The sequence below is a fragment of the Macrotis lagotis genome, chromosome 3 (genome assembly GCF_037893015.1).
Source record: "Macrotis lagotis isolate mMagLag1 chromosome 3, bilby.v1.9.chrom.fasta, whole genome shotgun sequence".
Taxonomy (NCBI): domain Eukaryota; kingdom Metazoa; phylum Chordata; class Mammalia; order Peramelemorphia; family Peramelidae; genus Macrotis; species Macrotis lagotis.
In genome coordinates this window covers 59,940,307-59,958,968 of record NC_133660.1, presented here as the reverse complement: position 1 = coordinate 59,958,968, position 18,662 = coordinate 59,940,307, and the positions used below count along the sequence as shown (strand labels likewise).

The 18,662-nt window shown below is 34.2% G+C and overlaps 1 protein-coding gene across 1 annotated transcript in view; it reads right to left on the bottom strand.

The window, feature by feature from the left end:
* Positions 1–18,253, bottom strand: part of LOC141517585 (TBC domain-containing protein kinase-like protein) — a 130,826-nt gene extending 112,573 nt beyond the window's left edge. The window contains exons 1-3 of the mRNA XM_074228752.1: positions 16,110–18,253; positions 15,863–15,899; positions 12,371–12,532 (exon numbers count right to left, since the gene is read on the bottom strand). Of these exons, the coding sequence (XP_074084853.1) occupies positions 12,371–12,532; positions 15,863–15,872 (172 nt within the window). The 5' untranslated portion in view covers positions 15,873–15,899; positions 16,110–18,253. The remainder of the gene's footprint in view (positions 1–12,370; positions 12,533–15,862; positions 15,900–16,109) is intronic.
* Positions 18,254–18,662: the final 409 nt, after the last annotated feature.

Sequence of the window (18,662 nt, the reverse complement as noted above, 5' to 3'; positions counted from 1 at the left end):
TTTACCTTTGAAAATCTTGATAATTCCTTTTTCAGAATAATGTTTTTAAATGCATAATATAAAATACAAAGGAAACCAATTATGTTGAAATACAATTACGTTATTAAATATTTCTTAAAAGTTTATAGATCCTAGAAGAATACCTTATTTAAAAGTGATGGTTTATCTTGTTTTCAGAGAGCATCTGTAAAAAAGATCACAACAAAGATAATGGCTGATGCTATATTATTATGTGCATCAGAAGAGGAAGAAAAGTCTTTGAAAAAACTGATTGAGGGGCGGCTAGGTGGAGCACTGGCCCTGGAGTCAGGAGAACCCAAGTTCAAATCCGGCCTCAGACACTTAGTAATTCCCTAGCTGTGTGGTCTTGGGCAAGCCACTTAACCTTACCACTGCCTTGCAAAAACTTATTAAAAAAAAACAAAAAAAATGATTGAGATCCTCCTAAATGAGCCAAAGTATAGATGGATACTCAGCAATGAAAACACAACAAACAATTCAAATTTGAGAAATGAAAACTAGAAGGTCATACCTCCAAAAGGTGTTTGTGTTTTGAGTTGTACTGTGTCTTTTGCCACAGCCAATGTAATCTTTTTACAATGCCAATCAACACAGAAATCACCTCAGGGTTATGGGAAGAATTGAATTGAAATCTGCTTTATCTATTTGTGTAAGTCTGCATGTTTTCTCATTTATAAAATGTTGATTTACCTTCCATAGGTGCTATTAGGGTCAAATGAGATAATATTTGTAAAGTGCTTTGAAAAAACCTTAAAGCTAAGCATATATGCTATTCTTCTTATTATTGCTGAGGTACATTTTATTATCAGTCCAGGATAGAGATTGCTCTGAATAGTTTCTTTCAAAAGAGAGCTGGACAATCCTAGACATGTTGAGCACTGAGCACCAATATGGCACAGCTGTTTTAATTGTTCTTCAGTGTGATGTCGGAGTAAATGAATGAAAAAGCATTTATTAAGTGTCCAGCACTGTGATAAGATGTATTAAGTGAGTTTACATATATGAGTGCTATATAAATTATAGCTATAATTAAGTGTGGGGAATACAAGTCCAAGCAGGCAAGAAAGTCCCTTTTGTCAAGAAGCTCACATTCTCAGAGTGGAAGACAACATATTTAGGGAAACAAGAGTTGGGGAAGAGGTCATGGCAGAGGGTATCTATGGGAGCAAGGCTTGGAGATAACCAGGTCTTGGGACCAACAAGTTAGAACCAGAAGCTCAAAGTCAACATCAGATCAGAAGAAAGGCCCATATGAACAATGGTAATACCTTCAACTTGACTTCAACTATTGGCTCTAAGTAGAATGTTTGTTTCTATTCAAGTCAATGCTTGGTTCTGTTCTTGAGTTGTCTAAAGAACTCTACAGTTGGGGCGGCTAGGTGGTGCAGTGGATAAAGCACCGGCCCTGGAGTCAGGAGTACCTGGGTTCAAATCCGGTCTCAGACACTTAATAATTACCTAGCTGTGTGGCCTTAGGCAAGCCACTTAACCCCATTTGCCTTGCAAAATCCTAAAAAAAAAAAACCCCAAACTCTAAAGTTCTGCTATAATACTATATTATGTCAAATTCTTTTGTTTTTTCTTTATTTTTGAGGGTGATGTTGATTTAGAATAAATGATGTGGCTGATGGCTGTTAAACAAAACATAAAGAACTCCCAGGATTACTATTTACCCAAAGCTAGTTCAATTAATGGTCACAGCTTACTGTAAATGAAGAAGCTGCCTCTTGGATTAGTCCTATAAGTATTTATCTCTACTAGACAATAACAAAAGAATTATGGTAATTATGAATGAATGATAGAGACCTGCACATGCTGAATCTGTGATCCTAGTCAGTTTATTCCATTTCTGACAAGATGAATAATCACTCACCATTCTTTATGATGGAAAAATTTACTGAATCAAAACCCTATAGAAACGGGTACTCACTAATGTGATTTTCTTGCTATACCTATCAGTGATGTTCCTCTGTTCTGATAAATGCAAATTATCACAAATCAGGACCCATTCTATCACTAAAGATCTTAAGAAAGACTCACAAATTAACGTAGATGCTGTGTTCAGTGATGCCATCTCCTCCAAGTCTGACTCAGATGGACATTCATTTATAATGCTGTGGACCTTGTCCACCCAGTGAGAGAGAGGGTATCTGTTAAGTATTTTGGTGGACATGATGCACAAAAAGTTACTTCAAGAAAAACGGAGATGGTTTTTACATTATCTCTGGATCACTGATCAAATTTTCACTTCGATAAGTTGAAGCCACCCACCTGAATTCCTTCTTACTCTCAGAGGAGCAAGAAAAGATGCAACAAAAATGTCACTGTCCTGGCCACAGTTCATTGATGCTGTGAAACCCAAAGATAGATCAGAGAGGTGGGAGAAGGACATCATGCCCAGATTTTCCAGTACTGGACCTCTGGTAGGTTTCGACAATTCTCTTTCACAGAACCTTCAAAGGGACCTTGAAATTTATGGATGAAATATTTTATTCTCTAAGAATAAAAAAGTTAGCACAGTCTTCTTCCCTTTCCCAACAATGTCACAGATAAACAGAGGTAGAAAGAAAAGTGTTAGGCAGTGTGAGAATTTGGAATCTAACAATCTATTTCTTAGTTTCCACTACTCATCTTTTCTCACTTAAAGATAATTTGAAAATTCTTTGACTACTACAAACTGAATTCCTAAAAATAAGATTTTTTTAATGAAAAAAACTGTTTCTGTTTTCAATTAGTGCTATCAATTGCAGAAGATAGATTATGATTTTTGCTCTCACCTTTGCATTTTTTAAGGTCTCTCCTCACATCCCATCATTCTGAGACTCAAAATTACTTTGTTAATAGTTTACATTTTTAATCTCTGATAAACTAAAATAACTTTCATTAGACAAAATTGGTAATACTTACTAGACAACAATAACAGTAAAAGAAAGACCAAAGATGAGGGAGAGGGAAAACAGGTAATTCAGTGTGGAATGAAGTATAATTTTCTCACTTTATTTTCCTTGCTTTTTTTGTGACATGGTGAATATGGAAATATGTTTTATATAATTTCATATATATGTGCAACTGACATATTGTTTGCCTTCTTAGTGGGTGAAGAAGGGGTAGGAAAGAGAATTTGGAACTCAAAATTTTAAAAAAGAGAGAATGCTAAGAATAAATAACTAGCAAATTAAAAAACATATATAATCTTCCACAAAATACTTCATCTTGAATCTCTGTGCATATTCACAGCTATCTTGAATATATTCCTTTCTCATCTCCCTCTATTAGAAGCCCTTGTTTCCTTCAATATTTGGTTAAAATGTTACCTACAAAAAGAGGCCTTTCCTTCTTTCCTCCAGCTTCTAATGACTTGTATATACTTATATATATGTACATGTTATCTCTCTTGACTGAATATAAGTTTCTTAATGCTAGTCAGTCAATAAACGCTGAGTATCTATTATCATAGATATATCTTATTATATCATTTGATCCTCACACTGTAATTAGCTTCACTTAACAAAGGAAGCAAATGGAGGTAGATTTGCCCAGGTTCATAAAGTCACTTAAGAGTCTAAAGCAGGGGCGACTAGGTGGCACAGTGAAAGAGCATTGGCCCTAGAGTCCAGGAGGACCTGAGTTCAAATCTATTCTCAGACACTTAATACTTGCCTAGCTATGAGACCTTGGGCAATTCATTTAACTCCATTGCATTGCAAAAAAACCAAAAAAAAATCTAAAGCAAAGTTTGATGATGAGATTTTCCTGACTTCATCCCCTGCTCCCAAGGAGCTCATAATATAAAAGAGGAAACAGAAAATAACTTTGTTCAAAAACAGTTATATTTGTATCTCCAACACTTAGCACAGTGTCTTAATAAATTCTTGCTAATTATAACAGTGATATATTTGATAGGCACAAGATAAATTTAATATTTACTTTCCTTCCTCAGAGATACAGCTCAAAAACTTACTTAAATTGTACTATAAATTCCATAGAGGAATATACAGGAAACTTATGTAAAATTAAACAATCATTTTTATTAAGATATTCATCCATAAAAGTCTTTCCCTAGTTTCTTATCCTACCCTTATCGTTCCTTTATGGAGTGCAAATTCTGACAGATTTTGCCAAACCTAAAAAACTTCCAGTCAATTTAGTTAACAAATGAGTCTGTTCTTTGGAAGGGTCAACTTACCCTAACATGGAAGGACTTATTACCAAAAAGATTTGCAGCCATAATACCAATACCAATATGCAGCCATAATATCAAAACTTCCAGAAAATAGTCCTTAGAGAATCATGGAATTTTAGAGTGAGAAGGGACCTCATCTATGGACATCACACTGAAAAATAATTTGCTCTATAACACATTCAACAAGTGGTCATTCATTTTTGCCTGAAGGCCTCTAAAGAGGGTGAATCCACCATTATGTCCAGAGAGAGGAACCGTTTTAATTTTGGAAAGCTATGAAAGAAGTTTCTTATTTTTATCAAGACTTAAATTTGCCTCTTTGATACTGAAGTCACCTGTTGTCCTTATTTCTGATCTCTAGAGTCAAAGACATCAAGTCTAATCCTTCTTTCACATGACAGTCTTGCAAAAAAACCCCAAAAATCTAAAGATGTCTATCAGGTCCTTCTCAATGCTTCTTTTTTTTCTTCCAGATTAAGAATCTGTTCCTTCAACCAATTTTCATATGGCATAAACTTGATGTTCTTCACTATCTTGGTTGCTCTCCTCTGGATGCACTCTAGTTTATTATCAATAACTTCCTAGAATATGGTTTCCCCAAACTGAATATATCAGTAGTTTGGAGCTAGATCTGTAGCTACTTTTTTACCCTCCTGCCTGGTAGGTATGAAGAGTAAGGAGAGAAAAACATCATGACAAAAATCACAAGATTTAGAGATGGAAAGAACAATAGGAACCATCGAATGTAGCAAATCTTAAAGTATGAATTGCTGGGAAGTCTGTAAGATCTTTTAAGGCGATCCATAATATTTTAATTTTAAATAGAATATAAGTTCTTGGTGGGGGGGAGGCATTAGTCTATTAAAGAAAGATTAAAAAGGTTTCAGATCAAATACTTTAAAAACTACTGATCTAGTTCACTTTCTTCATTTTATAGATGAGAAAAGAGAATCCTTGAAAGGTAAATCATCCAAGGTCCTAAGTAATGCTCAGTATTCTGAATGAATTCAGTGCTCTTCTAATGACACCACAATGAGAGGGGAAGGGAAGGAAAAAGATATAGATTTCTACTCTTAACACAAATTAGAAATCCAATTGCATTTTCTCAAAGAAACATTTCTATTCAAGGTGAAAGCATTCAAAAGAGAGAATCTAGTCAGTATAAGGTCCACATTGCTATCTAAGTAACTGCCCCAGAACACATAGATACCACTAACAATAGATTACAGAATCCTATTTCCCCATAGCTCCACTAACTTTAGCCCTGAAATTTTTTTTTAATTTTAGTTGAAATAAGGCGATAACTTAAGGTTATTTGATTTTCTTTTCATCATTAGGGATATCAAGCATCTTTTCATTTATTAATGAATAGTTTTTGTACTTATTCCTTCCCAAGTTGTCTCTTCATGTCCCTGGGCCTTCATTGGGGAATGCTTATTATTAGTATTTTTTTTTTAGATTTTTTGAAAGGCAATGGGGTTAAGTGGCTTGCCCAAGGCCACACAGCTAGGTAATTATTAAGTGTCTGAGGCCGGATTTGAACTCAGGTACTCCTGACTCCAGGGTCAGTGCTTTATCCTCTGTGCCACCTAGCCACCCCCTTATTATTAGTATTTAAAGGACTAGATGACAGGCCTCCATCTGATATAATTATTTCAAAATTTAGTTCCAATATGTTTCTTTTCTTTTCTTTTAAAATTTTTTGTTTATTAACAAGATATAGTTCAGTATGGTTTAAACAATTTTCTGATGGATTGGTCCAGCAACCTTAATAATTTAGGAAAATGCATTTCAAACAAACTTCTAAATAAGTTATTAGATCTTAGTCCTGTTTAAAGTTGAGGCAATCAGTAATATTTTTCAGTAATTATAGGAAGAAATAAATAGAAATTTGTCAGGATTTGTTCTTGGGAAAGAAAGCTTATCAAAGGAGAAGAGTTGAAAAGCAACACATTCTGATCAACTTCCTTTCACCAAAATGGAAGTCATCTTTGTTTTAATGGTCATGGTTGCCCTGAATATATTTTGACATTGCTGCCAATCAACTTGAATTTAAGTGGAGTTTTGCATGTTTCATAAGTCCATGTAATATTCAACATTAGTCCATTTCCAAATATATTCTCAGGAGCTAAGAAGCACATTTTTGAGTGATCACCTATTTTTAATGGAGCGGAGAAAGATGCTTTTCTCATTCAATTTTAGTCAGAGATTGATATTATTTAAGATTTTACAATAAGAAATGATTAAATTTCTTCTTAAAATCTTTTAAAAATATTTTTTCACTTTTCCCAGGAAAATATAATAGCACCTCAAAGTCAGGTATCATGTACAAGTTTTTCAGCAGGCTGAAGTTGACAATTATGTCTGATCAAGCAGAATGTAAGAAAGAAATGGCTAGTGGATAAAGAACCCCTGAGAGAAATAATCTCATGGAGCCAAAAGTTTTATTTAGGCAAATGTGAGCATGTAGATATATTTTGCATGTGCAAACTATTTGTTTTAAATAATAATATTTTATTTATTGGCTTTGAAATAGTTCTTCAAAAGTTGGCTCTCAAGGTGCTACCAGAAGTTTTTCCATTAGGGAAATATTAGACAATAATCAAATAGTGAGTTGATGAAAGGAAAGACATTTTGGATCAAACCATTTTACATAAACAATGGATAGTTTATCTTTAAAGAGCCAACAGAGTTTATTTATCTTATTGATGAGACATATGAAAATAATATAATATTGTGATTTTACAGTGAAGGAAAATTTTTATTTATTTTCAAATGTAAAATGCTTTTGCTAATAGATATATTCATGACTAGTGGTAGACTAAAAAAAAAGCTTTTCCTGATAAATTTTTAAGTAGACTAAAAGGACAAGAAATCTGCCTTACTTGGAAATACATAATTAGCAGTCCTAACAAACTTACTTTTAGCTTTTTTAGGACAGACTGGAAAATGCTTTTAATCCTGATCAATCATTCTCTGTTTACTTTGGCATGTTGGGAATGAGAAGAAAACATTTGCAGGGTACAGACAGTTCTCCTAGTTTATGGTACTAGCCTCTTTGTTTTTGTACACACACACACACACACACACACACACACACACACACACACACACACGAGAGAGAGAGAGAGAGAGAGAGAGAGAGAGAGAGAGAGAGAGAGAGCGAGAGAGCATGAATGATCATTTGGTATTCTCCAAGATTTTCTCAGAAAAGAACAAATTTTTTTTATATGTAAGAAATAAACTACCTTAATTTTTAATCTGATAAATCAGAAAACTAATGACAGTGCTCTGAGTTATTTGGAGAAAAAGGATTAAATGAATTCAAGCTATTACTATTATTTCTCTAAATGTAGGACCAATTTTACCAGGAAAGAATAGTGGATTGAGGGTATTTGAAATGTTAAAGCATTTGGGTCACATGACATAATCACTGGCATATTTCAATATTTTAATCTACCTGAGATCTCACTGAAGTGGGTCAGATTGCAAGTCATTCACACATAGTCATTCTTTGGGGACTATCCAAGTCATTTCATAAATTCTCTAGGACTAAACTTGCTCTGCTGGAACCTTCCTTTAGATCTTTTGACTTTACATGTATACCCACAGAGTGCATGGACATGATGCCCAGCCCAATTGCTGATCAGTCCTACTTCTCTAAAGTCATAAGGAAACTTGAGAGGAATGCTTCTTTCAATAAGACATTCATTCCATATGGACTTTGGGAACTGCCTTCTTTGACAACTCACAACATCCTTGGTGAGCTTGTTCTGTTTATGACCTACTTGAAATCAATAGTCATGGGGATAGAGACTGGACCTATAATGGCAATGCTATAGGGGACTCTCAGGTAAGGAAGCTCCTTTTGAGATCAGTACCTTCTCTCTAACTTGCCTTGAGTTCTGAGAGGTCTGGGTCATACAGACAGTATGGGTCACAGTAGGGACTTGAACCAACTTCTTTCTCACTTTGAGGCATCTCTCTATCCACAATGTCATACTGCTTTCCATAGTAACAACTTTAGGGTTGAAAAAAGTTATTCCAGTTGACATTTTGAAAGGGCTTCTGAATGGTTCGAATATGGGCATAGGAGATGCCTTGTAAGAAAACTTTTAAGGTGGTGTTACCTATAGTGCCAATGATACTGCTTTATTGAAATTTTTTTTTTAAAACGGTTCATAAAAGCATAGAGAAATCATCTGCTACTTACATTTTTCTATCAGTTGTATAGCTATAATGATATGCTGTTGAATATCTTTTGCAAGAGCTCACCCATTATGTTATAGTTTCACCTTTATTCATATGTGGATTGTTTTCATAAAGATTTTATCAATAGAAAAGGTGATATGGTTCTGTAAATGCATTTTCTCCACTTTTATTTCTGGATAATAATTAGGTTCTAAGTGACGTTTCCTAAGTATTGGTATGCTCTCCTCTTTCAGACATCTTGAGAACTGAATTGGTCTGTCAGCATCCCCCCAAATGTATTTCCTTCAGTATGGCTCTGCTGTATTGACTTGATTTAGTCCAGATAAAGTTCCCATCTTTGTTTTCTTCAGTATCAATTCTACTCCCTCATATAGCTTACAAGGAACCAGTGATGAAGAAAAGACATTTGTCAATATTTTCTTCCATTTTGCATTGCTTACTTTCTACTTCCCATATTGGCCCCATAACCCAGTTAACCATGCTTTCCTTAGGATTTTTGCATGGGAGGCAACACAATATAATAGACAGCCCTGTACTTGGAGACAGAGGACTTGGACTCAAATTCCAAATCACAGACTTACTAGCTGTGTGGCCCTTGGCAAGTCATTTAACTTTCCTGTGGGTCAGTTTCCTCATTTGTAAAACAAAGTGGTTGGACTTGATGGTCACTAAGGTTCCTTCTAGCTCTTCATCTATGATGCTATAATCCTTAACAAGCTTATCATGACCTTGTTTTTTCCCCTCCCCTGTTTCTCTCTTTCTTATGGGATGATACTGCTCACTTACAAATATGAATATATTCTGAATCCAGAGTTGTCCTTGGCTGCCATAACTCATTCCTTAGCAAGGAGATCAAGTGTTGTCTGGCTGATTTACACAGATTAATTTTCCTAAGGAAATGAGGATAATCTGAACTGATGTCATTCTGTTACCATTATTTTTCCATTTTCTGAAGTAAAAGGTTTATTTCAGTAAGTTAGTTTAGAGTTGCCTTAAATGCATTCCAGCTATTTTCATTTTTAATCCTTCTTCAATTTTTTCTTAAAACAACTCCCACAGTGTTAATGAATCTTTATAGTTTCTTAAAATATAATCAATTTCTTTTTGTTTGAATATGAGATGATATTCATTTTTTTGTTTATCCAGTGCCTCCAGACTCCTTTCTCAAAGTATTCATGATTCGTTGATGTAAAGTTTTTTTAGTCTAAAATTCTTATTTCATTTTTCTCAACTATGTTTTCCAAAATAGTTCTCTTCTTGCCACTCATGTCCATCTTTGAAAAAAAAAAGGTGACCAAATATTAAAGTGTCTATCCTTTTAATTGGGAAGGTCTTTTAATCAAATTCTTCACTGCATCTCTCAAAGTCCTCAGTATCTGCAGCATTTAAGTTGTAATTATCTTCAAAATGTTTTTTTCCCAAACATGTATCACTGCAATATGAGATGACCAAATGTCAGACGACTTGAACTTCTGAATACTTCTGGATACTTCTGGATGTTAAAACCAACTCAGCCAATTCCTTTATTTGACTCTGGGGGAAGCTTTGTACCATTTTCTATTTAGCTTCAATGTCCTTTTGTCTTCTTGTTTTATTTGCAGTAAAGATATTAAGATTGATATGATTCTGCTCTTTTGGGGATGATAATGAATGATAAATTGAAGAAAATCTGAACAAATTATGGCATATGAATATAATGGAGAAATGATATGTCAAAGAAATGAAGAAAAAGAATAATTTCAGAGAAATCCTTTATACTTTAGTACAAATTAATGGGTAGGAATGCTAGGTTTCAATTCTCAGGAGCTACTTAAGATTGAAGAGTATATTCAACTGAATTACTGATGCATATCAATATTTAGTATTGTTATTTTAACACTATATTTTTATTTCTATTTCTAACTATTTCAGCACAATGCCAGCTATGTTTAGAGAAGGGGCAGTTATGGTACTAAAGGAACAAAGATGGGAAAAGCCCTCCAGACTGGACCAGGTTAAGAGAAGAGTTATCTAACAATTGTAAGATAACAATTTCACCAAAACCAAGCAAACAGAAAAGCACTTGATTTGGAAGAGTAAAACCACTATAAAGAGTCTTTTTGAAGAAGACTTCTATTATTCATACAACAACACTATTGTGAGTATATTGAAGGACTGACTGATATACAATGGTGCCTGAAAGATGGCAAGACACCAAAAGCATGGAAAATATTTCTAACCCAATTAATCCTGAAAAAAGGTGATCAGGATTTGTAACCTATGCACCAATTTGCTTTTTCATAATCATTAATATAAAAATCATCTCTCAATGAGGGCATTAGTTGAGAATAGGCAAGTGACATTTAGCAATGGGTTACTTCTTTTATAGTTAACAGAAAAATGTGCTTATTGTTGTTGTGGCCCTTTCAAACTCAGATAAATAAACATTTGATTTGAACAGCAAAATGCCCCTACAAGGATTCTTTTCCAAAAAAGATATCCATACATCAAGATCATTCAAGATTTCCTGAAAGATTTCCCTTTTAATGACCCTCTATTATAAATATAAGGCAAGACATGAAACAGAGCGACAAATAAACTGCTAAACACGTTCTCCAATGTGAGAGAAGAGATTCAGAGAAGACTTGAGATCAAAGAGGGATTCTCTGTGAATAATGAGGTCCAACAATGACCCCAATTGCATATGACTTTGTGATGGTTGTAGTAAACCCTGGAATATCATAGAACCTCTAGGAAGATATCAATGACCTGTCAAAATATTCTAGCCTGACTATTTATATAGCAAAGACCAAATGAAAAAAGAATTCCCCTTGCTCAGATTATGACATACCCTTTCCACTAGTGTGCTTACCTGGGATAGACAATATAGATGGGCCACTAGTTTGGTTAGAGTATAGGCAGATATGGTATGCAAGGACAAATGGGAAAAGTCATCAGACTGGACCAAGTGAATTCAGAGAAGATTTGACTGTCACTTATAAGATGAAAACCTCCCCCAGACCAAACAGACAGATAAAATTGGATTTGGTAGAACAGAACCACCATAAAAGGTCTTTTTCAATATGGCTTCTGTCATCTATATGTATGGATGCTGATGTCAACACTATGTTGAGAGACTGATTGATATACCTGGTGTCTTAAAGATGGGAAGACACCAAAGGCATGAAAATTATAAAGCGTTTTACAGACATCAAGAATACCATGGAAAAAAAATTTAAAAAATCAACATTCAATAAGTGTGACTGTGGGGTAGCAGGTCATAGCTACAAGAACCTCTATAAAATTAAAAATGAATATTATATGACAGGTGGTGGTAGATTTGAGAACCGTACAACATAGAACCAAGAAAGAAGATCATGGTGAGGACAAATGATTATGAATGCTGTTCTTGTACCCTCACTATGTCAAAGAAAGTAAGGAAGACCTCTTCCATGCTGAATGAACCCCTGAGGCAGACCTCATGAGGACATAAACAAGAATCACACAAGCTAAATAGGCAAGGGTAGAGCTAAGATCTGTAACACTGGAAGGAATCCATCTATAAATCATTCAAGTCGATGAGATAACAGATCCATTTTGATATTTGAGATAGGCTTTTGCAAACTAGCCTACCTCCCCATTTTTATTGAACAATTTTAAATTCTAAACTGCCAAGTTACAAACAGGAGTATAATTCTTTCATATCCTTGGGATATTATTTATAATTGCCTTTTTAGACTACAATTAATAAATATTTTTAAAAAATTATTCATAAATACTGTCACAATATATGTTAAGAATAAGATTCAAAGGACATGTGTATATAAACTCACCATTTCAGCAAAGTGCATATATATATAACTGCTATGTGACTCATTTTGCCATATGGCTTCTTACTTTTCAGTTATTCCTTATTCATATTTCCACCTGTGCATTTATGTATTTATTTATGTATAAATACAGAGCCATAGATACCTGGCAAGTCAGAGAAGAGTAGAATGCACTCATTGAAGCCATTCGCTAAGAGCCGATCTCGCAGTTGCTGAAGAATGGCCACTCCAATACAGAATGGGAAGGAAGAGTTCCCAAGCAGTAATGTATCCCAGAGATGAAAAATCTTGTGTAGTGGAAATACATCTACCAAATGACATGAAGAAAAAACAGTGACATGATAAATAATGTTAACTTTTTAAAAACTTAATAGTATTTTATTTTTTCCCAAAAATAGTTTTTTCCCAAGTATAGTTTTCAACATTCATTTGTATAAGTTTTTTTTTATTTTTTTATTTTTTGTGAGGCAATGGGATTAAGTGGCTTGCCAAGGCCACATAGCTAGGTAATTATTAAGTGTCCTGATTCCAGGGCCGGTGCTCTATCCACTGAGCTACCTAGATGTCCCCTGTGTAAGATTTTTTGAGGTCCAGATTTTTCTCCTTCTGTCCTTTCCCTCCCTTAGCAGCAAGGTGGCAAGCAATCTGATATAGGCTATCCATGTACAATCATAAATATGTTAACTTTTAAAATAACAGAGAATAATAACAGCTGACAGACAACTAGGTGGAGCACTGGACCTGGAACCAAGAAGACCTGAATTCAAATTGGGTCACAGATACTAGCTGTCCAAAGTTCTTTACCTTTGCCTCAGTTTCATCATCTGTAAAATGAAGATAACAATAGCATGTACCTCCTATGGCAGTTGTGAAAATTAAAATGATACAATATTTATAAAGCACTTTTCAATCCTTAAAGCTCTCTATATAAATGCAACCTTTTATCATTAGTTAGTATCAGATAATTCTTTTCTTATAGTTTGAGCATGAACAATACCATGTCTGCTATAAGAGACATCTATTTTTGAAAGAATATTTATTTCATCCTAGGGAAAATTGTGATCTGAAAATTGCTAAACATAAAAATGCTCCTAGTGATAACGCGTTCTCACCTCTAATGTTATTTTAATAGTCCTTTTTTTCTATTCAGTCTGTATTTGAGTGTGAGGATGTTCTGTAGAAGTGTGAAAATAGCCAAATTTCTAGTTGATTAAAATACTGCTCTCTGATTTATACACTCTAAAAGGAAAATGAACTTGTTTTTCTAAGCAAAGAGCATTTATTTTCCAAATATTGTATAATGAAACAACTTTTCTCTGATTAGTTAATGTTGAAAAGTGATAAACAATCTAAGGCATGAAGATCCTGGGATATTTCCTGATTCCTAATAATTCTTTTGCCAAAATCTACAATATTTTAGGATTACTAAGTACCATTTAGTCATTTACCATCATGGAACTACTGTATAGGAACTATTGTGGACAATGATGTAACATACTGCTTCCAGATGAATAGATCAATGGTACTTAGGCTTAACTAAATGTACATTTTGATTAAACTCTCAGGCATTTTAAATAAGAAACTTTTTTCAGCTGTTGCACTGCTTATATGGACTCAATTTCCATTACTGTCTTTCTTCACCCCAATAATAACTTCTTAAGAAATGAAACTCAGGCTATATTGAAGTCTTGACCTTATACTCAGAACCTCATCTACAGATTATAAATAGAAGCAAAACTCTTCTAAATGGAAAATTTAGATCAGAAAATGGTATCTTTTAGGTTCATTTTGATATTTAGTGATTTTGCAACTGAGAGTTAAGAACCTGGTCTAGTCCTATTTAGCAAGAAAAAGTTTGGCCAAAACATGCTTCTTAACATTTCTCAAAGAATTTTAAGGTCATCAAAAACCAGTGATAGTTTGCTTAACTCAAACTTTTTGTTTGATATCTGAGTTTTATTGTGTAGTTTTTACAGCTGCTACAAAACTCATGCCTCTTGTTTAAATTGCTTTATGGATACCAAAAAGTACATTTGTTACAGAACTTTATGTGCTAATTTTCATATTAGTAAAGGACATGAGAAAGGATTAAGTATGTAGTTATTCTAGAGAAGAGTCCAGAGGGAAGAGTTTAAAAATGATAATCTGCTTTTAACTTAAAATGAAATGGTAATAATTGATACTCTACTCTGCTTTTGAGGACTAGAGCCAGAGTGGAGGCATGAAAAAAGAGCATCTACACCCAAGACTCCTGGCTAGGAGAACTGCATCCCAGATGAGCCTACTTAAAAGTCTTCTTGATTTAAGGGGATTTCTCTAACTGATAAAGCCAAGGAGTGGTCTTTGTCTCCAAGGGAAGGAGTTGGGAATCCACAGACTTCAGCTTAATCTGTTTCCTTGGCCCAGGAATAAATGGGATTCTTCCTTTTTTTTTGTTCAGAACACTGGGAGGGCTTCCTTCAACATAACAGGTGCTTTATAAGTGCTCAGGGACTAACTGATTTCAGAAAGCTATAAGTGGGTTCCTGATACAAGACCTTCTGTTTTTTGGATAGTGTAAATCATGGTTCCAGTGTGACTGGCCATCTGAACATGATTTATTCCTGAAGAACTAGAGGGAGTATGGAATTGGTCATACATATGAGTTTAGTTTCCATAGGAAATCTCAAAAATAAACAGAGGTCTCTCTCCCATTTGGACTCCAGACTTCCAGGGACTCTAGGATCATATTCAAATTCCTCACCTTAGCATCTGAAATCCTTCATATTCTGGATCAATCATATCTTGCCAGATATATTTCACATTACTGACCTTTATGCATGATATATTCCATACAAATGGGACTATTGGCTACTTCTCCAAACCAGCACTCCATCTCTTGTCTCTGGGCCTTTGCAAAGGGTCTCCTTCAAGAAGCAATGTCTCCTGACTTCTTAGAATCTCCAGTTCATGAATCATTTCTAATAAGAAGCCTTTCCCAATACTACTAGTTTTTAGTAACTTTAATTTTTCAAATCAGTATATATATATATATATATATATATATATATATATATATATATGTATATATATACATATATATATATGTACATATATATGTGGTAACTTATTTCTCAAAGAAGCATATATATATACACACAAATATTTATACATACACGTAAATGTAGATACATATACATATAAATACATACAATATACATATAATTTATAGGCATATACATACATACATACATGTGGGAATGTAAATTCTGTAACGAAGACCAGTGGATAGAGGATTGGGTCTGTATTCAAGAACACTCTCTTTATAAACTCAAATCTGGTCTCAGATATTTACTAGCCATGTGACTAGCCAAGTCACTCCTATTTCCTCATATTTAAATGAGATGGTGAAGGAAATGGCAAACCACTCCAGTATTTTTGCTAAGAAAGCTCAATTGGAGTTAGGAAGAGTCAGATACAACTGATAAATGACTGACTTAAAAAATACTTTTAATAAAAATCTATTTTTAGAATGCTATTCAAGTGCTATTGATATTACATGTATTTTTATTTAAAATGTGAATAATCTAGGAGATATATCTTAAATAATACTGACAAAATATTAACATATAAAGGAAAATTAAAAAAAAATACTTACGGGTAAACATGGTAAGGAACCAAGGAATGGCATAGAGCTGTAAAAAAAGAAGGGAAAGTGAATGGGAGTTTATTGTGGCAATGTTTAATTAGCATGTCTCCCTGGTATTTTTACAAAGCATCTTTATTCTATTCAAAACCTTTCTTTCTGAACTGGACTTGTTATTTGATTGGGATAAGAAATTTCTTATCCCACTAAATGAGAAAACATTCTCTTAATGCAGATTTGAGACTATTCTGCAACTTACCTGGGATGCTAAGGTAAAGTGATTTGCTCAGAGTGACTAAAAATGCAGGTGTCAAAAGGAAGTACTTGAACAGAGTTCCTAATTTTGAGGCTGGCTTTATCCACTGAGCTAAAATTGCTTTTAGACTGCCTATGTTTTATTAGAAAGACTCTGGATAGTTCTAAGGAACAAGTCATAGAGACTGTGAACTGAGAATGTGTCAGCTTCTTGAGATGCTGGAACAATGGTTCTGAAGAGTACTGAGGGCAAATGCTGCCTGTTAAATTGAAGAGTATGTATTTTCAGAGTTTATAAAAGTATTCTTGACATTTTAAAGGTTTTCATCAGTTTCATGGCAGCTAACTGGGTAATTGTGAGGCATGATGAAATGACGATCTTTGAAAAGCACTCCTAGCCTTCCATAAAAAGGTGCTATATAAATACAAAGGCATTATGACGTCTGTAGCCATTTGCTCAGTTAACAGGAATTTTCATAACAGACTCTAAAAAGGGTAAGGATCCAGGAATAGAATATTCTTGTACTGGGCTTAATTAGTTGCTTACTTTACTAAGTTAGATCAGGGCACATATGAAACATGCATTCAATTATTTGTGTAGGACAGAGATTCCCAAAAGATTTACTTTGCCAATATGTCCTTAAACATATGATTTAAGATCAAAATAAATTATATTGGGTTACACTTACTGAATATATTCAAATATTCATGTCATTCAGAGTAAGCATAAGGTCAGGTACAGGACTTATGATTGTTTTGATACAGTGAATTTAATGAGTAAGCTCCCTTTTACCATTGTAGTTTGAATTATAACATATAGTTTTAGCTTCCTGAGGCTTATTTAATGACTTTCTAGGGGTCACATAGTCAGTATATGTCAAAGGCTGGACCTAACCAGGTGTTCCTGTCTCTAAGTCTATCTCTCTTTCCATTAGGCCAGTAATCTTTATTTTTAAGGAGAGACGTGATAAAATCATAAATCTGACTCAATTTATAAAGAATACTAATATTAAAAAGTCAACATTCTTTGGTCGGTTTCTTTAAAACAAAATGTTACATATTGCCTGGCATTTTTTTTAGGTTTTTTGCAAGGCTTAAGGGTTAAGTGGCTTGCCCAAGGCCACACAGTTAGGTAATTATTAAATGTCTGAGGCTGGATTTGAACTCAGATATTCCTGACTCCAGGGTCAGTGCTCTATCCACTGCATCACCTAGCCGCCCCTGACAATCTTAAAAAAAAAATAACACGGAATGTTGCATCTTTTTGTGTAGATTTAAAAAGTGTATATCATTTTTCTTAAAGTGCACCACATGATAGATGAAATAAGTTCCCTTGCTGATTATAATGGATATATTATTGAAGTTGATTTTAATTTCTTTTAGTTCAGGGTAATCTTGTAAAATGTAAGCAACTGAAGTCTAAGGATGGTGGAAGACAATAGATAGCAAACTCATCTTTCAATAATGCTTTTGAGAATTGTATTATCATCCTGTCATCATGGTGAGTGAGTGTGTGTGTGTGTGAGAGAGAGAGAGAGAGAGAGAGAGAGAAAGAGTGCGCTATGATAGAGTGGGAGAGAGATTCACACATCCTACCCAAAATGTTTCCCAGATGCATTAGCAACATGCTGCTCACCAAGATATCTGTCCAACTTCCTAATAATTTGCAATAAATAGATGTCCAAAATGCAATGGGAAATTTTGTAAAAAGCTGACAGCCAAGGAAATAAGATCTATAATGTGACTATGAAAACATGTCAGATACATTATACCCCTAAGGAAAATATCTGCCATTATTGTTCATTTCCTCATCTAAAAGCAAAAACTTAAGACAAATCTTCGGTTTTAATTATTTTCCTCCAGTTCATGGCTTTAAGGATGGCCCACTTAAAACTTATGTATCTCTGTACTAGTCTGTTGAAAGATCAGCTTAGTAAATACTGCCCCCTGGCAATGTTAAGCAGTCATCGCTTAACATTGTCTCCCTAAACTTTTACTGAAGTCTCACATTGACATTCAGTGCTATCTGGGGTGTTGGACTAATTATTTAATAAAGAAAATTTGATTTCAAGAAGCACAGTTATTGAAGTACTTTAAAAATCCACAAACTTCAACAATTGCAAAATCTGATGGAGCAAAAGGAAAAAAAAATTAAGCTATAGCACCTCTCAGTCAAAAAAATGGGAGAAATGTGAGCCTATAAAACTGTCATCAATATTGGATACATTTTAGTTAGAACTAAGAAGAGACAAAAGAGCTTTACATGGGGGCAAAAGGAAGCTGGCAGGTGCTAAAAAGTGTCTGCATTTTAGATGCATCCTATCAAAATTTATATCACCATTTAATATTCAGGCTTGCCTAGATTTGAAACAGAACCCAGCCAGGGAAGAAGTAGTACTGCTACCTTTCTCAGTCAACAAAGGAAAATCCTCCTAATTCTTTTACTCTTTGTTTTACTTAGCTCAAGTAAGTGCTAATTTGACCTTACTATATACACCATCTTGTTTGTGGCAATAATTCTTTGTTTCCAAAGGACACGTATGGCAAAACAAACAGA